Source organism: Delphinus delphis, chromosome 2 (assembly GCF_949987515.2).
Source record: "Delphinus delphis chromosome 2, mDelDel1.2, whole genome shotgun sequence".
NCBI classification, from domain to species: domain Eukaryota; kingdom Metazoa; phylum Chordata; class Mammalia; order Artiodactyla; family Delphinidae; genus Delphinus; species Delphinus delphis.
In genome coordinates this window covers 82408275-82433403 of record NC_082684.1, presented here as the reverse complement: position 1 = coordinate 82433403, position 25129 = coordinate 82408275, and the positions used below count along the sequence as shown (strand labels likewise).

At 33.7% G+C, this 25129-nt stretch overlaps 1 protein-coding gene across 1 annotated transcript in view; it reads right to left on the bottom strand.

The window, feature by feature from the left end:
* SPRED1 (sprouty related EVH1 domain containing 1) overlaps positions 1 to 25129 on the bottom strand; it is a 119411-nt gene that overhangs the window by 28259 nt on the left and 66023 nt on the right. Inside the window, exons 3-5 of the mRNA XM_060004970.1 lie at positions 20625 to 20793; positions 18211 to 18260; positions 2683 to 2835 (exon numbers count right to left, since the gene is read on the bottom strand). Coding sequence (XP_059860953.1) covers positions 2683 to 2835; positions 18211 to 18260; positions 20625 to 20793 — 372 coding nt within the window. The remainder of the gene's footprint in view (positions 1 to 2682; positions 2836 to 18210; positions 18261 to 20624; positions 20794 to 25129) is intronic.

Here is a 25129-nt window from a genome sequence, read left to right as displayed (position 1 = left end):
TAAAAGGATCTATGAAAATATACAGCAAATATCATAGTTAATGATGAATGCAATGAATATAGAAAGCTTTCCCCTGAGATAAGGAACAAAATAAGAAAGTCAATCCCCCATGCACTAGAAGTCCTAGCCAGTGTGACAAGAAACAGACATTTAAAAAATTTACAGATTTTAAGTACAGAGTTAATAAATTAGTTTAACAATGTCTCTGGATATAAGGTCAATTTACAAAATATACTTATAATAATTAATAACTAAATAAACTTACAAAAATTAAATACCTAAGAATAAATCTAACAAAAGATGAATGAATTTACCATTTCATGGATTAGAAGATTCAGTATTGTCAAGATGTTAACTTCCTCCAAATTAATTTATGAATGCAATACAATGTCAATCAAAATTCTAGGAGTTTTGTGGAAATTGATAAGCTGATTCTAAAATTTACATACGTCCAAGAACAACAAGATCTTAAAGGACAAAGCTGGGGGACATAACTCCCAGATCCCAGAAATATTATATAACTACTGTTATTTTAAAAGTGTGGTACCAGTATAAAAATAGACAAATAGGCTAAGGGAACAGAACAGAGAATAGAAATAGATCCACACACATACAGTCACATGACAAAGCTGAAAATGCAATGCACTTGTTTCAGAAAGCTAGGATTTTTTACTATACGGTGCTGGATCACTGGCTATCCAGATTTGGTGGTTGTGGTGCAGGCAGGGAAGCCTTGACCTCAATCTTATACCACTTACAAAAATCAAACATGAAAGAAAAAATAATAAAGTTTCTAAAAGACAACATAAAATATCTTCATGGCTTGGTGAGGATACTCAAAGATTTCTTATACATGACACAAAAAGCACTAACCACAGAGGAAACGATCACTAAATCACTCTTCTATTAAAATTAAGAACTCTTATTCAGCAAAAGACATTATTAAGAGAGTAAAAAGACCACCAGAGAGAAGATATCTGCAATATATATATCCAACAAAGGACTTATTTCCAAAATAAACAAAAAGAAAATGGCTATAAATCAATAAGAAAAAGACAACTCAATATTAGATGTGCAAAATACTTGAATAGGTGCTTTACAAAACAGAATTTCTAAATGGTCAATAAGCATATAAAAAAAGGTGCTCAGGGCTTCCCTGGTGGCGCAGTGGTTGAGAGTCCGCCTGACGATGCAGGGGGCACGGGTTCGTGCCCCGGCCCGGGAAGATCCCACATGCCACGGAGCAGCTGGGCCCGTGAGCCATGGCCGCTGAGCCTGAGTGTCCGGAGCCTGTGCTCCGCAATGGGAGAGGCCACAACAGTGAGAGGGCCGTGTACCAAAAAAAAAAAAAAAAAAGGTGCTCAACAGCAGTAGTAATCAGGAAAGTATAAACTAAAATCACAATAAAATACTACTTTACTTCCACTAAGTGACTAAATTGGGGAAAAAAAGGGGGAGGGGGGAAGGGGGGGGTGCAATACAAGTATTCAGGAAAATTCCCACGACTAGTGGGAATGTAAACCTGGTACACCGCTTTGGATTTTTTTGTTTGTAAGTAAAAGTGACACTCCATAAAAATGCACTGTGTTTAATCTGTGGTTCCTTGTGTCTTCTGGCACATGAATGTGTACCCAGGTTTGCGAAACAACAAACAAGATTTAAGCCCAAGGTGGTTTGCAGGACATAAAACCCCGACAGTCTGGCTCTTGTTCTCTTTGCCTCTCTTTTTCACCCTCCATGTTGTTTTCCCCCTAGATCATGCATACCTCTGCTCATACTGTTCCCTGCTATGGACTAAATGTTTGTGTCACCCCTGCCCCCCCCAAATTATATGAAACCCAAACCCCCAATGTGATGCTATTTGGAGATGGGGTCTTCAGGAGGTAATTAGGTCATGAAGGGTGTGGACCTGGTAGGATTAGTGCCCTTTATAAGAGACACCAGAGAGCTTGCTCACTTGGGCGTTCTCTGGCACTGAGACAAAGCAGCTGTCTGTAATCCAAGAAGAGAGCCCTCACTAGGAATCAACCATGCTGGCACCCTAACCTTGGGACTTCCAAGCCTTCAGAACTGTGAGGAAAAAAACCTGTTATTTAACCCACCCAGTTTATGGTATTTTGTTATGGCAGACTATGCTGACTAAAATTCCCTCTGTTTAAAACATTCATCCCCTCGCTCCTCCTGTGTTTTCCCCCCCAATTTTCATCACCAGCCCCACCCTCTTCAATTAGTTAACAATTTTTCTCATCCTTGAAAAGTTCAGGTGTATCTTAAGAAAAAACACAAACTCTCATCTTCCACAACGACTTCAATACCCCTATCCTGTGCTCCCAATCACTATGAGCACGTATCTATTACGCCATCATAAACTCTTTTAGAACAGAAACTATGGTTTATGTTCCTTTGTATCCCTCTACTGGATAATGAAAATGTAACTAACACCTTTTCCCCTTTATCATCAAAAAATTTAAAGTCAAATTTATGACTCAATTATTAAACCTGTTTAGGACATTATGACATATATGTATTGTCTCATTCCAGATTTGATTCATTATAAATCTTATTCTCCTGGGTTTCTGTTGTTCTTTGACTGGTAAAGGGCAGATGGTCCTAATGTTCTCATCTAACACATCCGATTTCTATAAATATGAATAATATATTGAAAAATATTTATTTTCTCACCTGATTGGCTTGGCTTTGCAGGTAGACTCTTCTGGCATTCAGATCTTCAAAGGGAGAAGGTCTTGAGCTTCTGTAAGGCTCACTGGTTATAACTGTCTCTTGCTGGAAGAGATGATCTTTCACTAGAGAACTGGAAGTATCCTCTTCAGCTGCCTAATGGGAACAATCCCCAAATCATTAGTTACCAGAATGTAAAAAACAACAACAAAATAAGATACCTTTACTCTAACAAAAATTTAGCAAATCAGTAAGTATGTACCACGACCATCAATGTGTATGGCAATTCCCCAAACTCAAATGTGCGTTAGGAAGCCATGTCAAAATAAAATAATATGAATTTAAAAAAAAAAATCAACTTTATAAGCAAAATGGACTTTCTTAAAAAAATAACATAGGAAGAATTAGAAGGCTATCCATGCCAAGTGAGAAAGATATCTAATTACAATAAAGCTGTTAATTATAACTAAAAGTGATATATGTACACAGAAAATGAAGAAATTATGAGGAAAAAATACAAATCAATAAAATTGTTACTTTGCAAGTTTTTTTTAAAGAACTTTTTTCTTTTTACACAGTACCAAGGATTGTGCTGTGTGATACGAGGGATCGAAGAAGGAAGACAGTAGTCCACGTAATTTTAAAAGTAACTGAATGACTGAATGAATTAATTAGCCTGAACTTGCTGATTATTTAGAAGGATTCTAACCATATACAAGACTCAGTGAAGGAGATATGCTCAATCAATGACAGTCACTAACAAAATGCTTTTGGAATTTCATAAACAATATTTCTGTGAAATAAATGTTGAATAAGTGAAACTTAGCACATTACAAAACAGAAAGTCCTGAAAAGGTTTTGTTTCTTTTTTTTATTTTTTTAAGAAATGAGATAACTCTTTGCTATTATTTTTCCCGTTAGTATATAATTATTTGGGAAGAAAAAGTGACAGCCAACTAAAATTACAGAAATACCTTTACTGGCTCACTCTAAAGTAATTTAGAGTAATCATTATAGGGCTAATAATTTTAAAGGTAGAAACATTTACAAGCTTTTTTATAAAAATAAAAAACATTAAAATTTGGTATTACTTCTAATATTAAGCAATAAAGTTCATAAAAGTTATTAAAATTTGGTATTACTTCTAATATTAAGCAATAAAGTTCATAAAAGTTATAGCTAAGATATTATAAATTTATAAATGCATGTTCTGGTCCTTGCTCTGAAACAAAGAAGCTTTGTGACATTTAATCTTTCTGGAACTCAGTTTTTTCAATTAAATAATTATAATACCTATACTGTTTTATGACATGGATTGTCATAAGGATTTAGTGAGATGGTAATATATGTGAAAATGCTCTGAAAACTAAAAGCTGTTATTTTATCAGGAAGCAATTAAACTTTAAAAAATGTATCTGAGAGTCTATTGTCACTTAAAACTACATGTGTCAAACCCAGTTAATTTCTATTTTTAGCTAATTTTCCTAATAGTTGTATCAATGTGTTATGACAGTTAATGCTAAGTTATTGGAAAGGAGGTGGCTAAATAATGGTATTCAGCAAACATTCTTTCAAAATTAATGATCAAAATTGGAGAGAGTAAAAAGAATTCAGGAAGCATATTTATTTGTTCCAGGGAGTTTTCAAAATAAATGACCCAAGTAATTGTCAAAAATCATAAGCAAACTGAACAGAAGAAAACAACAATAACAACAAAAAGGTTTAGAGAAAGGGCCTAGGTTGGAACCTTGTCTTATCCAACTTGGGTATGAAATTTAAGCAATTAACTTCTCTAAATCACAGCTCCTTTTTATTATAAACTGGGTATAGTATTTGTATTAAAACTCTCAGGGGGCTTCCCTGGTGGCGCAGTGGTTAAGAGTCCGCCTGCCGATGCAGGGGACACGGGTTCGTGCCCCGGTCTGGGAAGATCCCACATGCCGCGGAGCGGCTGGGCCCGTGAGCCATGGCCGCTGAGCCTGCGCGTCCGGAGCCTGTGCTCCGCAACGGGAGAGGCCACAACAGTGAGAGGCCCAAGTAACGCAAAAAAAAAAAAAAAAAAAAAAAATCTCAGGGTTAGTTGAGATACTCAAGAGATTAAAAACTATAAACAAGCATAAACTGTATTAGTAGTGATCATAAAGTAATTATGCTTTTAATGGTGACAACTATTTTGATCAGGTTGTCTTTACTGTATTCTAATCTAACTGAGAAGTCATTTAAGAATTGTAAAATATAATAAAGCTTACTTAAAAATCTGTATCTTAACAAATACAAAATGTTTACATGACCCAGTGTTTTACTGTACTGACTGAGGTTAATTCTACTTACATTAAACAGTAATAAATTTCATTTTGATTAAAAATAAATACATTAATTTTTAAAGGGAAATATCAAAAGTATTGTTTCATTATTAAACAAATAAAATGTGTATAGTATTTGGGTAATAAATGATTTAGTTCAACTTAAAAATGCTTACCAAAATACCTGGAATTAACCTATTAATTAGAAATACTGGGACTTCCCTGGTGGCACAGTGGATGAAACTCTGCGCTCCCAATGCAAAGGGTCCAGGTTCAATCTAGATCTACATGCATGCTGCAACTAAGAGTTCCCATGCCACAAAGAAGGAGCCCATGAGCTGCAACTAAGACATGGTGCCATCAAATAAATAAATAAATATTTTTTTAAAAAAAGAAATATTTCATACTACACAGTGAATTTATAACTATACACCTAAATGTGCCTCAGCTAATAAAATAACTAAAACATCTTTCAGGTGTCTGATATGGTAAAAATAAACAAACCAACCCTCACTGTTTGAAAATGTAGAGTCTACAATCTATAATAAGGGACATATTATATATGAATTGTGAGAAACTAACATTTTTAGAGAATCCTAAACAGGAAAAGACCATTTTCCTACTACCTATGTCTCTTTCAGCAAGTTTAAATTTAGGTGTATAAGGAAAATGGTCATTCTCATTCACTGCTTATTCTATACACAGGAGGAAAATCCAGACCAACCATTTCTGAAAAGCAATTTTAGTAAAATGTATCAAAAGCTTTTAAAACATTCACACATTTTGACCACTTATTCAATCTAGTAAAGAAAAAAATTGTACTAAATGGAAAGAGCTTTAGGCACAAAATATTTTTCTCAGAATTTTTTAATAGTAAAAATGAAGAAATAACCTTAATGTCCTAAATTAAGGGAATGGTTATGTAAATTATGGTATGCCCACTTAATGGAATGAGTGGTCATTTGAAATTAGGTTTATGAATAATACCTACTTTGTGGAGAAATGTTTAATGTTAAAAAATCAGTATATAAAATTTTATTTATAGTATTATAACCATAAAAAGATGAAAGGTTAAAAGGATATAAAATGAATGCTAATATTATTCCTTGATGGTATGATTATGAATGATTTTCCAATTTTTCTAGAGGTTATTTACGTTTATAAGGGTGATTTCTTTTAAAATCTAGGTATATACTTTCCCCTCTTCTTTTGATATAGAGTCATAATATTTAAAAATACAATACAATTATATTCTATCAAAATAGTCAAGTAATTCAACTGACTAATGAACCAGTCACTTGCTTTTTGGCATAAGTAGATTCCTCCCTCCACCCCCCCGCCACTCTGTATTTGAGATAATAAACTGAGACATTGTTCAACCCTTGCCCTAAACCCTTCTGGATTCATGCAGAATATCTCTTTTGGTCAGTAAAATAAAATAATTTTCTAAACAAGCTAATCTTCTGAGTGTCTTTCAAATCCATTTTCTCTTCTCCATATCCACTTACCTACTCTCTTAATGCAAGCTCTCATTATCCTTTTTTGCCTCTCTTATTTTAGTAGGTTTCTAAGTGATCTCCTTGTTTCCAGTCTTGTGAAAAGGCTAGGCGTGCAAATCTGTTGGTTTTTCTACTCAGAACCCTTCTAAGGTATCCAATTATCAAAGCTCTATTGGGGAACCCTGTACACACTGGAGAATAGAGGGCCGAGAATCATTATTGTCTGAGGAACGCTTTCAAGATACATAATTTACACAATCCATAGAAACGGGCTCTCTCACCCCAGAAGCACTGAGGTACAAGATAAAGTCCAATTTTATTTCACAGGAAAAAGGAACAGACAACAAATACATGAAAAGAAGATGATGGACTTCAATTAAAGACTTAAAAATGTGATGACAATTTTTTATACGGACTAGAAAAGATGGAAAATATAATAATACTCAACACTGGCAAGGGTATGGAGAAACAGGATATTTTGCACTGTTGGTGGGAGTGCATTTTTTCTTTGAGAAAGTGATCGTATATACAGATACATACACACACAAATAATCATTGTAGCACTCTTTTTAACAAAAAAAGAAAAGGAGAAAACATCCTATGGCTGCATCAGCACAGGACTGGTTAAAAAATTATGGTATACATATATGATAGAATTCTAAAAGCCATTAAAAAGATCTGTATGCAGTACTCACAAGATATTGCTAAATGAAAAAAAGCTAGGGACAGAACTGTTAGTATGACATGATCCTATCTGTCAAATTGATAGGATGGATGAATAGGTATTTTAAAATTTTATCAGTTTAAGGAAGGATATACACCAAACCACTGATATTTCCCTTAGGAAATATTTTATATAAAGGACTATAGACATAATAATATAAAGGTAATAAAGCGAATATGTGTATACTTATCACCCAACTTAAGAAAGAGAAATAACCAAGACAACAAATATTATATTATCAAGACAACAAATAATAGCATCCCCCACCTCTACCACTTGGATAGGTAAATATTATCTTGAAGTAGTTGTTTATTTTACAATTTCTTACTGTTCTTTACAGCTTTACCACATAAGTATTATTCCTAAACAATATTTAGTTCTAGATGCTTCTGAATTTTATTTGACCAATATCATGCTATTTGGGACATTTTGGAACTTGCTTTTTTTGCTCATTTTTTTTCATGAAACTTATTCATGTTGATATATGTAGCAACAGCTCACTCATTTTCACTTCTTTGTAGTGATGATAGCTAACACCTATTAAGCATTTTCTATGTAGCAGACATTGTCTCCAGTACTTTACATGGGTAAACTCATTTCATCCTCACAACAACCCTTTGAGCTAGTTAGCATTATTATCTCTCTATTCCACAGGAAGAAACTAAAGCTCAAAGACATTATGTAACTTGCCTAAGATAAAACACTTAATGTTTTGCTCTTTCAAACAAGGGTGCTAAGAACATTCTTCTATAGGCCTCATGATACATATATACAAGAATTTTTCTGGTACATATCCAGGGGTGGAAATGCTAGATTATAAGATACACGTATGCTCTGATTTATAAAATAAAAATTATTTTCCAAGGTGGTTTTAACAATTCATATATCCACAAGCAATGTTCTATATTCTCACTAAGACTAGGCATTATCACAACTTTCACTCTTATTTATGGATATGCTATTTAATTTCTATGATAATGGACTAGTCTTACTAAAAATTACATAGTGTTTTCTTTTCATGAACAAGAAATTTTGAGAATGAACAAAAGAACTAACATATGAATGCATAGGTCTGTTACTTTACCATGGCTCCTACTCTACTGTTTCATCATCTCTTTTTGCTTCAGATGTACTGTTTCTCTCCAGTACTGTCTAACATTTCACACTTCTGATTCTTTGTACATGTCATTTCCTCTGCCCACAAAGACTATCTTCAATTTTTCCACTAGAAAAACTCCTTTTTAGAGTTTGGGATTAACATATACACACTACTATATATAAAACAGATAATCAACAAGGACCTACTATATAGCACAGGGAACTCTACTCAATATTCTGTAATAACCTATATGGGAAAAGAATCTGAAAAAGAATGAATGTATGTATACGTATAACTGAATCACTTTGCTGTACACCTGAAACTAACACAACGTAAATCAACCATACTCCAATATAAAATAAAAATTAAAAAAAAGAACTCCTTAACATCAGCCATAAACGCCTCGAAAAATCTGTTAATCCACTCCAAAGTTACTCCCTCCTCTGAACTTCCTCAAAAATACTTATATCTATCACCCTATATTCTAAGTGTTCTTTTATTTGTATTTTTCCCGTGAGCCAGTAATGACTTTCCCTCTGTTTTATTCCTAGAGCTTAGAACTATACCTGACACACAGTGAGTACCCTATAAATAATCAGTGATATGCAAATAACCACAAGTCAGATCACAGTATATTAATATAGATCCTTGGGAGTAACTTTGGCAATAGAAAAAAATGTAGAAAAAGAACTCCTTAAACAACAATGAAAAGTCTTCACCTGCAAAAGAAATAATTTTAATAACTGTTAAAAGTTCAAATTACACAAAAAATTCTTCACACACACCCCCGTATGGAATAGCACCTATTATTATTTGACATGTATCTTTCTAGACTTAATATATATATATATATATATATATATATATGTTTATAGTCTATGTATAATTTGATTCCATTTATATATTTAGGTCTATCCATGTAGTGCTTTCTTTTACCACAAAACATACCATGAACCTCTCCCTGTGTCAATATATAAAGGTGTACCCTGTGCTTTAAAATGGTTGCAAAGAAGTTCAATATTTGTATATGTTATGTATTCTGTAGGCAAAACTCGAATTAGGGGCATTTAAATAGCTTCCAATTTTTTGGTCATATACATTTCAACACACCTCCTTATAAATACATCTTGGTGCACTGGTAGTATTATTTCCTTAGGATTAATTCCCATTAATACTAGAGAGTATAAGCTACCCTCTAGCAAACTTATGTGCCCTTTGAAAACCTCTCAAGAAAGACTATTTCCTCACATCTTTACCCACACTGGGCCTTATCATTTAACTATCTCTGCCAAACTCATATAAGAAAACATTTTTAATTGTTATTTTATAAAAAAGATTATTTGTACTATTTCCATTATTAAAATTAATAGTAGCCAAAACATTTTTTAAAACTTGGATCAGACTGAGTAAAAAGTATTCTGGCTTAGTCAAACTTGAATGTTTTTTACTGGATTAAAACTCTTTAAAGGTAACAATTACTATGGGAAAAGGGGTGTAATCTCAAGTTAGGTGGTGGAAAATGCCAAAAAATCTTCCACAAGAGCAGAAAATCTAATGTATGATACGCACAAAGGATGTACATACATTTGCATGAGCTCCAGCTTTTAAAAAGTTGTCTATAGCAGTAATATACATCCACATTCAATGCTTTTAGTACTGTGCTGGCATTGGCTCATCTGTATTACCTAAAAAGTAAACCATGCCAATATTTCATGTACAGTGGAAATCTGTTCCACTCTCAGAGGCTGGTATAATAATTATTCTTCTATGGTTGCTCAGGGATTGTTTAGCTTTTTATTTCTCCAAGACTATTACAGCAATTTTGTGTGTAGAGGCAAAAGGATGCAGTATAAAGTAATAAAATAATTCTAGCTGTAGTTCTCTTTCAGAACATAAGTCTAGATGACAGCTGTAGAGAAAATAAATACAGATTTTGCTTTTCTCCTTCCTTTGTTCCTTCTCTCTATATTAATTCTGAGGCAGAGAAAACAGCATTGTTCTGTAAACTTTTTAAAATGTATGATTCCCAATAAACAATATAGTGCGAAAAAACCTGATATCACAGTCTATCAGTTGTTCCAAACTTTCATTCTTGTAGTTGTATTATCGCAAATCACAGGTTTGAACGTGTGACTGGGTCGTATTCAACAAGAGAAGTTTTAAATAATTATATTATTAGTTTACTTTAGCATGATGAAAAAATTTTAGATGTTCTTTGATAAAGAAATCTTATATTCTAGCATTGCATATGTTAAAAATGCTATCAAAGCTATTCTTTTGGTATTTAAAACTATACAAATTATGCAAACTTAGAAAGCACAGAAAAGGAAAAAAATGACTAACAATTCTACAAGCCCAACAAAATCACTATTTACACTTTGATGTAGCACCCAGCAGCAATGCATTTTATATTTGACCACCAATGTCTCCTATTCTGTTTGCTAGATTTCTTTAGTTACTTTTTATTAGTTTAAGAATAAACTAAACCTTGAATTTTCAATTTTGCATGTCTATGAGCTTTGTCTAAAAATACTAATAGCATATATAGTATTTTGTTTAGGCAACCTGAACACAGTAATCAGTGATGAAATAATATGGAAGGCATACGAGAAAAGTACTAACATATAATGTCCAGCAAAAACAAAAAAGAAAAACAAGTCCTCCACCTTATTAATCAACACAAACTACACTTTAAATGAAAAGTTAGTTTGGCTTAAATGTGGTATTAGTTTTTCAGGGATTGTTTATTGTCTGCAAATCTGTTTGTTAGTTAATAGGCAGGCAATAGTTGCATAGTTTCTGCTAACTATATAAATCTTTAGACAATCCTTTAATTGGTAAATCTATTTCTAGGATTTTATCCTAAGGTCACATTCAGAAGTACCAACAAAAATTAATGTACAAGACTGTGGAAAATAAAGTAAATGTTCAACGAAACATGAATGGTTAAATAAACTGTAGTATAGTTACACAATATAATGGCAAAATTCAAAGACTCTGAAATCAGACTGCGTGGGTTCAAATTTTATGATTTGTACTACTTAAATTCCAACCACCAGTATCACTACCATTACCAATACAAACAAAAATCCTATCAAAAACACAATCCAAATGGAGAAGAGACTGATTCTGATGGTACTTTTAAAAAGAAGTATGTATTTGAATATAACATGCAAGAACAAAGGAAAACTTAAGCAGAAGAACCCAAAATCTTTTTTTTTTTTTTTTTTTTGTGGTACGTGGGCCTCTCACTGCTGTGGCCTCTCCCGTTGCGGAGCACAGGCTCCGGACGCGCAGGCTCAGTGGCCATGGCTCACGGGCCCAGCCGCTCCGTGGCATGTGGGATCTTCCCGGACTGGGGCACGAACCCGTGTCCCCTGCATCGGCAGGCGGACTCTCAACCACTGCGCCACCAGGGAAGCCCCCAAAATCTTAATAGCAATTACCACTAGGTAGGGATAAATGATTCCTGATTTCTTCTTTATAATTTTCTAACTAATCAAATATCCTACATGAAGATTAGTTTAAGAGTCAAGGAAAAATTACATAGTGACAAAATATTATGCAAAAAGATTATATAGAGTTTTTTTACTCCCTTATTAGATAATTAAACTCAATCTAAAATATATAAAGGTTACAGGAACTTAACTATAAGGTAGGATGGTGAGAGATCACAGTAATATAAAATCCATTTTGCTAGCTAAATAAAGTTCTATCCATTAACTTCGTTTTCAGATATAGAGCCTTATTAAAATGTTACTACCTCTGAAAATGAGTACATGAACAATTCATAGCGCCCTTGACTAAAGCAAATGACTTTGAACAATAAATGTAAATCACAATCCTTTTAATCATTTGGCTCAAAAATGACCTTACTTAATTCTAAAAAAGAGTAAGTTAGTCAAGTATTTCTCAGTGGCGAAGAGAAAATATGATACCTTTTCACTTCAGATCAATTAGGTGTCACCTTTCTTCTGTCCCAAAGCATGGAATCTGAGATCTTTTCCTCTTATAATCACAAACCAATCGTGAGGTGAGTTTTATGGGTTTTGTTAGCAATCTAGCCTATCTGAACAATAAGAACTGTTACGACTAACAACTCTGGTTGGAAAAACACTGTAAAAATAATCTTAAAGCAAATGTAAGCTAACATTAAAAAAAAACACCCCACCTAACCGGCTCATTAAAATACTTAAATAAAGAAACCAAATGAAAAGAACATTCATACCTTACTGCTGCTTGGTTTTTTTTTCTTTTAACTCCTTAATTTTGAAGATTTTTCTTCAAAAAACCTTTCCTACCAACTATGTATATAGTCAAAATTGTACTAAACATCAGGGATAAAAGATGAGCAAGATATGATTTTAAATCCAAATAATGATGTTATGAAACCTTTCAAAGACAAGTATGAAATAGAAAGGTAAATACCTTTCTGATGATTTATGATACTGATAAAGATACTGAATTGCTGAAAGCTGAAAGTTATCTACCAGCAAATAATCAAATGTTTAGCATAGTTATTGGAACAGAACAGGTACTCAAATATTTACTGAATGAATTAATAAGTATTCAAAATGGAGAGGATTTCCACTCTGATATTTAAAGTCTTAAAGACATTTATGATCTAACTAACAGTCATTACTTCCTTGGGGTTAAAATAATTAGAGAATGGGTTATTCTTTTAAAGCCATTTTAGTTTTCTTTGCAAATAATCACTAATAAAGTAAACCTGACATAACCACTATCATAAACTACAGTCAACTTGCACTCAAGATAATTTCAAAATGTTTATGTATGTCAAGCCCATAGGTGGTTTACAAAATAATGTACTTTGTTCCTAATAAAGTGGTTAACTGAATTAGAATACTTTATAACCTCCAATACATTCCAAAATAAGAATGATGTATGTGAAAACTTTAGCATATCATGAAATAAATGGTACTAAAGTAAACTTAAGAGTTTTCTTTGGCAGTTTAATTCTGTAAGTTGATTCTTTTTTTTAAAAATTTCACATTTTGCTAGCATCTCAGTATCCCCCAGCCCCTTTTGGTATAATTAAGGTTAATATATTATACATGCATAATCGGGCTCAGAATTTTTTAAACTAATAAGAACTGTGTTTTTTTCTACCTGAACATACTTTTAGTTGTAAAGGGACTATAAAACCAAGATATAATACAATCTTCTATTGAAAAATGGAATTTAACCTAAGCTAGATGGTATCATCTAAAAAAGTTGAGAATGGGAGCAAGATAAAATGAACATGACTATAAATGTTAGCTTTCATTCTACTCATCTTCCTTTTCTGCTTATGTATTGGTTAGCTGTTGGTGCATAACCACCAATTACCACAAAACTGCAGCTTCAAAGAACATTTACTATCTCATAGTTTCTTTGAGTAAGAAATTTGGGAGCAACTTAGCTGAATGGTGTTCCTTAAGTACAGTTCCTCTCGCTGTGAGGACCCATGAACTGAACAGACAAATTATCTGCCCCATACACAACCAAAATACAATGGTAGGACAGGCAGAGGATAACTGTTATAAAACTTCTGGTTCAGAATAAGAGAAAATGGAGTCACTGATCCAAAGTAATTCTGTAATCAAGGTGGGAACACGTTAGAAGTTCCTTGAATATGGGAATAATTCTCCATAGCTCTTGGCTCTGCCCTTTGAGATTTTGGTTCTATTTCTGAGTTATCTTTCCGTTTTATGAAAGGAAGTCCATGTTTACATGTAAAATGTTTTTCAACCTGCTTCTTGCCGGTAAAATTCTGGGGATCCAAGGGGCCGCTCCTCAGACTGGTAATATTTCTACCAATTAACTCTTTTGAAAACTTTGTGGGTCTCTTGGGAATCTTACTGGGATTCACACTCTGTTAGACAAAAAGCACAGTCACAATTCTGAGACAAACTCTTCTCTACTTTAAATTTCTGCTGAGGACACCCTTAATCTGCTTTAAGCCCTATTACTTTGATTGAAAGGTTCTCTGAGGCTCACATTACATCCTTTTATAGTCACACCACTGGCTTCATCTTTAGACAAACCTAGTCTGAGAGTGCCCAGGATATGATCTTTGCCTGGAAGCCATTTCCTAATTTTAGCATAGTTTGACATATTGAGAGGATGAGAATTTTCCAAACCACCAAGTCCTGGTTCTTTTTGTTTGCTTAGGAGCCCTTCCTGAGCCTATTTCTCCCATCCACTGCTTTACCATAACCAGAAGTAGTACATTTTCTACTTCACTTATTACTACAGGTGACAGTGTTGCTAAACTTTCTGCTACTATATAACAGTGATTTCCTTTCTTTCAGTTTCCAATATGGTGTTCTTCATTTTCATTTAAGACCTCGTCAGCAGTCTCCTCAAAGGCTTAACTTTAAGCTTCTATCTACTGTCCCCAAGTTCAAATTATATGCCACATTTTGAAGTATTTGTTATGGCAGCACCACATTATTATGGGTAGCAAAGTCTCTATTAGTAACCAATTACCCCAAACCTAGAGGCTTAAAATGAAATTTGTTATTTTACAGTTTCTGTAGGTCATGAATTCAGGAACAGCTTAATGAGGTGGTTCCACCTCACAGTCCCTAGGGAAGTTACAGTTAAAACATCAACCATGACTGCAGTCATCTGATGGCTCATTTGGGGGTGAATGACTTGCATCCAAGATGGCTCATTAACATGTTTATTGTCACAAAACTTCAGTTCCTCACCACAAGCACATCTCCATAGAGTTGCTTGAGTGTCCCCATGACATGGCAGTTGGCATCCTACAGTACAGGGGATCTAAGAGAGCCAAAAGAAGCTGCAATACCTTTTATGGCCTACCTTTGGAAGTCATACTCTTGTCATTTCTACCATATACTCCTTATTAAAAAACAACCCAGTAAGTATAGCGCCCACTCAAGGGGAGGAGAATAAGATTCCACCAAAAGGAATATAATTTAAGAATCTATTTTTAAAACACCACAGTAAGTAAAAACCAAGAACTAAAACTTGATATAAAAATTGCTCTTAGTGAAATTACACTTACATGGAAGCCTATTTTAGAGTCTCTAGTGACAATGCACATTTTCTATTTTATTATGAAAATAAAAACCAAGCAAGTGCTTCAGTGTATAATGAAGCTAAAATATAAATAACTCTTTTAGGTGTGTGTGTGTACGTGTGGGGGAGGCGGGGGGGGGGGGGAGAGAGAGAGAGAGAGAGAGAGAGAGAGAGAGAGAGAGAGAGAGAGAAAGAGAGAGTGTGTGTGTGTGTGTGTGTAACCTGTTGGACTGGGGGCAGTGGAGAGACCTTACTATGAAACAGAGATCCCAAGGAGCTAAAAACAGATTAACTACTTGTTGCTTTGGTTATACAATAATTCTCTTTACTAGCCATTGATGGCAATATGCACAAAGTCTTGCAAACAATTAAGTCCTGTAAAAGTTTTTCCTCTATACAGTGCTATATATAGAAATGAAGTAAAACCAAAGTAGAATGTTAAAAAATTCTTTTTAAAGTTGAATTTTAACCAAATTTACTCTCTTCACAGGGAGCAATTCAGAAAATGTTTCCCCATTTCCAGCTCCATATTCTCATTGATACCAGAACAGAACTTTAGGAAACACTTAACTATAAAAAGTATACTTATTTTGCATTTTATTATTTATTTCTTATACCTAATTAACGGAAACTGAGTTTTTAAAATAATAATTAATCATCAAGAAAATAAACAGATTCATATATTAAAACACAAATAAGAACTCTTAAATGTACTATAAGGATAATGGGTTAGGATACATCTATTGAAAACAAATTAGATAGACACAAAAAAGATTAAAAATTGTAAACTTGAAAAAACATTTAAGGTCACAAAATATCATTATGCATTTAAGTGAAAAAAAAAGCTACAGAATAATGATATCATAGTAACACATGTGTACCCATTTATTTGTCCAGAAAAAAACTCAGAGGCTATATTTAAAAATACGTATGGGACTTCCCTGGTGGTCCAGTGGCTAAGACTCTGTGCTCCCAATGCAGGGGGCCTGGATTCGATCCCTGGTCAGAGAACTAGATCCCACATGCTGCAACTAAGACTTTGCATGCCGCAACTAAAGATCCCATGTGCCGCAACTAAAGATCCTGCATGCAGCAACGAAGATCCTACATGTGGCAACAAAGATCTTGCGTGCTGCAGCTAAGACCTGAAGCAACCAAATAAATAAATAAATATTTAAAAAAATATGTACGATGGCTATCATGGATGGTAGCATATCTATGTTTTATTTTTTGAACTTTACTATATTTCTCAAATTTTCAGAAATAAAAACCATTTTTATTTTCTGATTATAAATGTACATAAAACATTTTGCCATGTCCTTTAGGTGATGACTATTTTTACAATAATATGAATAATTGATTATTAATACAAGGTATACATATAAATTTGGGTTCTTTCACTATTCTCCTAAAAGTATTAATACTTTAGGAAATTAAAAGTACTAAAAAGAAAGCCATATAGCTCAGAATCCCACAATCCAAAAGTAACAAATTTAACATTTTAGCTGAGTAACAATGGGTGACAACACCATATAATTATCTGTTTTTACTACTCAATACACTGCAAGTAAATTAATAATAAAATTTTTAGTGGTCGCATGACAAAGATACCTTAATTAATTCAACCATTTCCATTCCATTTAGATAGCTTATTTTTTATTATCAATATTTCATACACACACCCCCCAAAATCTGTGTATACAAATTTTTTGTGTATCTCTATTTCCTTAAATTGATTCACTGGATCAACAGGTATGAATATTTCTTTTTTGTTTTTAAAGATTTTTTTTTTTTAATGTGGACCAATTTTAAAGCCTTTATTGAATTTGTTACCATACTGCTTCTGCTTTATGTTTTGGCTTTTTGGCCACAAGGTATGTGGGATCTTAGCTCCCCGACCAGGGATCGAACCTGAAACATTGGAAGGGGAAGTCTTAACCATTGGACCACCAGGGCAGTCCTGTTTCTCTTTTTAAGGCTTTTAAATACATTATTACCAAACTTCTTTCTAAAAAGAATCTACCAATCTATATTTTCTAGCAGAGCATCAATCTGTCAACCTCATGGAAAGACACAGTCTGGGGTAATATTAATTTTTAAATCTTTGATAATTTCATAACTAATAAATGTTAATTTATACTACCTGCTGATTACTAGTGATATAAAACAGAAGGGTGTCCATATGCTTATTCATAATTTGAAATTACTTTTCTATGAATTTTTAATACAAGTACCTTGCCTATGCGGTGGGGTATCTGTGATGGTTAATTTTATGTCAACTTGGCTAGGCGATGGTGGCAAGTGGTTTGGTCAAACACCAGTCTAACTATTGTGAAGGTAATTTTCATATGTGACTAACATCTAAATCAGAGACTCAGAGTAAAGGAGATTATCCTCCATAAAGTGGGTAGACTCATTCTGGAAAGACTTAAAGAAAAGACTGACGTCCCCCAAGGAGGAAGGAAGTCTGCCTTGAGACTGCCTTCTGACTCAAGAGCAAAACATCAACTCCTGCCAGAACTTCTGGGATGCCTGCCTACCTGCTTACTCTGTGAATTTTGGACTGGCCAGTTCCCACAGTCACATGAGCCAATTCCTTAAACAAACAAACCGAACAAAACCAAGTCCTCTTTACACATATTAATAAATACATACATATATATGTGTGTATATATATATATATATATATATATATATACATACACACATTCTATTGGTTCTGTTTCCCTGCATTTCCTGACATATACAGTGACCAGAAATTTCTTAAGAATTTATATGAATTGTTTATTTATTACGGCTAGTGATTTCCTCCACAACCTTTATGTCTAGAAATTCCTTTTAATCCAAACTACTTACTTGTAAGTTGTCTTCTGCTCCTTCAGTTTCATTTTTAAATGCTGGGCATCCTAAGAAAACGGGTAAAAGTTAATTAAGCATAGAATTTTTGTTTTAGATTTTAGTATTGCTGACTCACTGATAATACCACTATGATATTGTAGAAGACTAATCAGAGATCATTCTGGACTGCCTGGCAACCAGTCAGATGTTGGTCACTCATACTTGCCCCTCTGTTATACAGAGAATAAAGCAATTGTTTTCCTCTTCTACAGGTAAATTTCCAGTTACTTACTTAAAGAGGTGTTTTCTGTGAAAGTATGCTATCTCTGGCAAGCCCTGCCTCTGATTTCTCTCAAATACTGAAACTGTCAGGAAAAGTATATGCACCACTCTCTTCTGGTGTTTAGGTAATACCCACGTGATTTATTCAATTTTTCTAAGTACTCTGACCCAGGAAACAGTATTTAGTACCCCCAACTAGGATTTTAGTAGCTTTAGTAAGGCAAAAAAATGAGCCTTAATCCACTGTTGATAGTCAATAGCCAATTGTTGCTATTGACTTTTGTGTACCAATGCCTCTATATAAGTTTTCATGGCGTTCAAGAGTGCCTTTAGTTCCAATAAATTAATAAGGAAGGATTTACCATAGGAAAGTATTCTGACTTTATGCTACCCTTGAGACATAGCTATCATGGAGATGAAGAGAAAGCTGCCCTATGGAAAGGGTGCATAGTTTATTCTTACTGTCATGGGAGGCTAAGTAAGAAAATGGGATTGCTGAAAACCTATACAGTGGCTGATAATAATGCTAACCAGTATGTTTTCAAAAATGTTCAAAAACAATGAGACAGGCTGAGTACTGTAGCCTATTCTACCTGGCTAGGTGTTTGTAAGCTTCTCATTAATTTTCTTTTAAAAGGTTAAACCCAATCTATCTGATCCTAGTGAAAGAAGTATGTTCCTATGGGGGTATGAATGTGGGCATAAAAGTATTCAAAACTAAATATTCCAGCAACCATGGATAATGATTTTCTTTTTAAACCACTGGTTCTTCAACACTAACAAAATATTAGAATTAACTGGGAAACTTTAAAAAAATTATACTGATGCCAGAACACAGTCTCAAACCAATAATGTCAGAACCTCTGAGGGGTGAGGCATTGGGCATCATAAATTTTTTTATTTTTAAGTTTCTTGCAGTGGTTTGAGCACGACAACTACTACTCGAGAATCTGAAGATCCATATTCATCTTGCTCCTCCCTAAATTCATGATATATAATCATCTGACAATTCCTCACCACATGTGAAATGAACAGGAACTTAAAAAAAAAAAAAGGAATGCCTCAGCACCACTCCCCAGGCAGTTTGATTCAAGTGAGCTGGAATGGGGACCAATTATGCTATTTTTCAAAAGGCTCCCAGGTGATTCAAATGTGCAGGGAACAATGAGAACACTGATATAGGAAGAATTTATGGGTTCTTGTACTAAAAATGAGTGCTATCATTTCATGGAATTTTTTTCTGAATCAGAAATCAAAGACTGTTTGTTTACCAAATTCTAGTCTTTTAAAGTGGCTAAATACATTATTTAACTTCAGTTTCACACACTTAGCAATACATATTTGTACTAAGCATTTCCACGTTCTTGCCTATGGTTTGTCTCGTAATTAGTTTATTTCTTCTGATTTTCCTACTAAAATGCCATCTTCAAAATATATGAGTCACAATGTTGTCAACACATTTTCATTCAGTTATGTTGTATAAGAAGGTTATTTCTACTAATAGAGATAATGTTTCTTCTTAATTAGAAAAGCAAATCAAATCTTAGTTATGACTTCTTTGGGGGAAAGAAATGGGTTTTAATGTGATTTCTTTTTGTTTAATTAAGCACAGGTCAGTCTTACATGTAAATATTCTTTCTCCCTTTAAAACCTGCAAGCTTTAGAGTTAATGATCTTAACAGATTGGTAAGATATACAAAGGGATAGATTGGGTTGAGGTCTCTGCCAATCCTTATTAATGAAATCAGATAAAGCAGTAAGGAAGGTTTTGCCATAGAATAACTGGAGTTGACATATATTTGATTATTACAAATTTTCTCTTTATAATTACCAAAACAAGGATATGAGTAACATACTCACGAAGGATTTTCAAAGTTCTACCTGACTGCTGCCCTCTTCTTTGAGCTCTTATTTTTAAAACTTTTAAATTATCTGAAGTGTGCTCTTGATGGGCTCTTCAAGATAATACATGTAACTGGTATATACTGTGATGTGACAAACATAAAACAGATTAAGGAGCCCATTATTTTATCTTCACCTACAGTCAGCTTTCAAAGCCTAATCTCATATCACAAAAGCTGACTTGCTTGAAGTCACTTCTACTATATATAACTGATAAACAAATTAAGAAAACAGTCAAAATAACCTACCTTGAGAAATATCTTCTATAGCTCTTCGAATGCCTCTATCAAAAGCCCTAGCATCAGCAGGACTTTGAAAGGTAAGACCAAATTTCTTGTCATCAATCTTCCAGTGGTGAAATGTTGGAGTGACCTTATTGTAAATGAGGTCTTTTTTAAGCATACATTCCAAAACCACCTGCCAAAAGTTAAATGCCAAAATTACTATACATATATCAAATGCATCTAATGTAGCTCTTAAATACAAAGGTAGGTGAGAAAAGAGCTGTTATATTTTAATAAAAGCACTCCCAACCCATTAATATAGAGGTCTTGCTACTTAATCTACTCACAAAGTCACTCAATACAGAAATTAAGATGGGATTAAAGAAGATTCTGGGAAGATGGCAGGAGGCAAGAAGCACCAGGAATCTGTCTCCCTACCTACACAAAACTGACTGGCAGAATCTGTCTGCTGTGACTATGTTAGAACTCTATAGAGTCTGTTGAAAGCTTTTAACTTCCAGGGAAGACATGGACAGTAAATTGCAGTCAATTTTGTCTATTTCAGGTAGTAGCACAGTAGCAGCACCTCCTTCATCCCAACTCCCAGCCATAGGGCAGAGAGCCCTGCACATGCAAATTACAGAAGCCATGGTAGGTAAAAAGGACCTTATCCTCCAAGTATCAGGGATCGGTGCTCTCATCACTAATTGCTGCTTCTGATCACAGAGGTGCAGACAAGGAGGAGGGTAGCCATTTGCCACTGTTGTATCTTCCCTCATTGCTGCAAGTTCCTCTGCATCAGAATGAAGTGACTTCCAAGGTATTTAAAAAGCCAGCTCCCTTTTTTATCTGTCATTTACCACTTTTTCCCATGATGGGAGCCAGACACTGAAGACTAGGACATTCAAAAATAACTACATATACAGGAAGAATTAGAAAGTGACTATGCATATCCAGGGAAAGGCTCAGAAAAGACATGAAAAAACCTTAAATTTACACCTCAGGCTGATCCTTGGCACAGAGACAACCTACAACAATCAAAAAAACAAAAACAAAAAACAATAACAAAAATTAGGAAACTCCAAGGAAGGGAATAATCTGATTTCCATATTACCATATTCCAAGTTACCATATTATGATTTAAATGTCCAGTGTTCAACAGAAAAATCCCAAAGCATTCAAAGATTCTCCATATCTTATTTAGTTCTTTGAGCATCTTTACAACAGTTTTTTTTTAATAAGTCTTTGTCTAATGATCTGCTGTTGGGTCTTTTCTGGGACATTTTCTGTTGATTTCTTTTTGTTTCTCTCAGTAGGTCATATAGCAAAGTATGACATAAAACAATGTATGAACAAAATGGAAATAACAATAAAGAGGTAGAAAATCTAAAAAGAAACTAAAAAATTCTGAAGCTGAAAAGTAAATAACTAAAATGAAAACTCCAATTAGAGGGATTCAAAAGCAGATTTGAGTAGGCACAAAAAATAAACAGTGAACTGGAAGATAGGACAAAAGAAATTAGAGTCTGAGGAGCAGAAAGGAAAAAGACTGAAGAAACACAAACAGAGTCTAAGAGACCTGCGGGCAGCATCAAGAGGACCAACATACACATCGTGGGAACTAGAAGAACAAGAAAGGGGCAGAGAGAATATGTGAAGAAAGAATGGTTGAAAACTCCCCAAATTTTATGAAAGTCATGAACATAAACATCCAAGAAGCTCAACAAACTTTGAATAAGATGAACTCAACAGGCCACACAGAGACACAGAGATTCTTCATATTAGCAAGAGAAGTGAATTATCACATATAAGGAATCCTCAATAAGAACGTCAGCAGATTTCTCTTCAGAAACTTTGGAGGCTAGAAGATAGTGGGTGGACATATTCAAAGTGCTGAAAGAAAAAGCTGTCAACCAAGAATTCTATATTTGGCAAAAAAATCCTTCAAAAGTAACGAAGAAATTAAGCCATTTCCAGATAAACAAAAGCTAAGGGAGTTTGTTTCCACTAGATCTGCCCTGCAAAAAATGCAAAAGGGAGACCTACACGGTGAAATAAAATGACAAGAAAGTAAATTTAAGCCATATGAAGAAATAAAGGTAAATACAAGGGCAATTATAAAAGCAATATTTTTAACATTGGTTTGAAACTCCACTTTATGTTTTCTATAAAATTTAAGAGAGACTATTACATTTAAAGAAAACAATGAATTATTAGTGTAAAAGCTAAGTATTGCTGTAACTGTGGTGTATAACTCCAAATGTTGTTTTCTACAAAATTTGAGAGACTAATACATTTCAAAGAAGTATTAATTTATGTTTCTGGGGAAACAGTGTATAAAGATGTAATTTATCAACAAATGAAAGGGGTGAGGTCAAAGCTGTAAAGAAACAGTTTTTGTATGTTATTGAAGTTAAGCTAGTTTAAATCCCAATTAGAGTGTTATAACTTTAGGATGTTAAGTGCAACCTCCATGGTAACCACAAAGAAAATAGCTATAGAATATAAATAAAAGGAAATGAGAAAGGAATTTAAACATTTTGTTATGATCAACTAAACACAAAGGAAGATACGAATGCAGGAAATGAGGGAGAAAAAGGCTACTAGGGACATACAAAGACAGCAAAATCACAGAAGTCCCTCCTTATCAGCAATTACTTTAAACGTAAATGGATTTAACTGTCCAACCAAATGACAGAGATTGGCAGAGCAAATAAAAGCACGACCAAAGACACAAACAGGTTGAAAGTGAAAGGATGGAAAAAAACATTCCATGCAAAGAGCAACCAAAAGGGATCAGGGGTGGCTATACTAATATCAGACAAAATAGACTTTAAATAAAAAAGGACATTATAATAAAAATATTATATATTGATAAATGGTTCAATACGGCAAAAAGATACAACAATAAACATTTAGGTACTTAGTAACAGACCATCAAAATATATAAAGCAAAAATTGACACAACTGAAGGGAGAAACACAGTTCTACAGTAATAGTTGGAGATGTCAATACCTCACTCACATAATCAACAGAAGAACCAGACAGAATATAAAGATATAGAGAATTTAACATAGTAAACCAACTAGACCAAACAGACATATACAAAACAGTCTACTCAGCAACAGAACACACATTTTTCTGAAGTGCACATGGGATATTTTTCAGGACAGACCATATGTTAGGCCACAAATTAATCTCAATAAAATAAAAAATATGGATATCATACAAAGTATCTTTGGCCACAATAAGATGAAATTAAAAATCAATAACAAAAGGACAACTGGAACATTTTTAAAAAATTGGGAATTAACCAACTGATCAAAGAAGAAATCACAAGGGAAATTACAAAATACTTAGAGAGCGAAAACACAACATATCAAAACTTATAGCACACAGTGAAAGCAGTACTAAGGGGAAAATTTAGAAACACCTGCATTAAAAAAAAAAGAAAGAAAAATCTTAAATCAACAACATAACTTTACAATTTAAGGAACTAGAAAAGAAGAACAAACTAAACTCAAACCTAGCAGAAGAAAGGAAATAATAATGATGAGGGCAGAAACAAATTAGAGAACAGAAAAATAATAGAGAAAATCAATGAATCCAACAGTTGGTTCTTCAAAAAGATTTTAATAAGTCCTTTAGCTAGAAGGACTAAGAAGAAAAAGAGAGAAGATGCAAATTGACACAAATTATAAAAATCAGAAATGAAAGTGGAGACATTACCATCAATTCTACAGAAATAAAAAGCATTATAAGAGAGTACTATGAACAATTGTACATCAACAAGTCAGATAACCTAGATTTAACAGACAAATTACTAGAAACATAAAACAGACCAAGACTAAATCAGAAATAAATAGAAAATTTGAATAGATATATAGCCAGTAAGTAGATAGGATCAGTAATTAAATGTCTCTCAATAAAGAAAAACCCTGGACCTGATGGCTTCACTGGTGAATTATATCAAACATTTAAAGAACTAATACCAATACTTCAAACTTTCCCAAAAGACTGAAGGAGTAAACACTTCCTAACTCATTCTATGAGGACAGCATTGTGCTGATACCAAAGCCAAAGACATTACAAGAAAACTATGTATCAATATCCTTTATGAATACTGATGCAAAAAATCCTCAACAAATGAATGCAAGGATGGTTAAACACATGAAAACTGATCAATGTAATATCCTACTTGAACAGAATAAAGGGGAAAAAAATCCACATGATCATCGCAATTGATGCAGAAAAAGCATTTAACAAAATTCAACATCTTTTCATGATAAAAATACCTAACAAGAACTAGAAGGAAACTACCTCAACATATTTGACAACAGTGCCAAGACCATTCAGTGGAAGAAAGGAAAGTCTTTTCAACAAATGGTACTGGGAAACTGGATGTGCACAGGCAAAAGAATGAAGTTGGACCCTTATCTAACACCACAGGCAATAATTAACTCAAAATGTATCAAGGACCCTAAGAAGACCTAAAACGATAAAACTCCTAGAAGAAAACATAGGGCAAA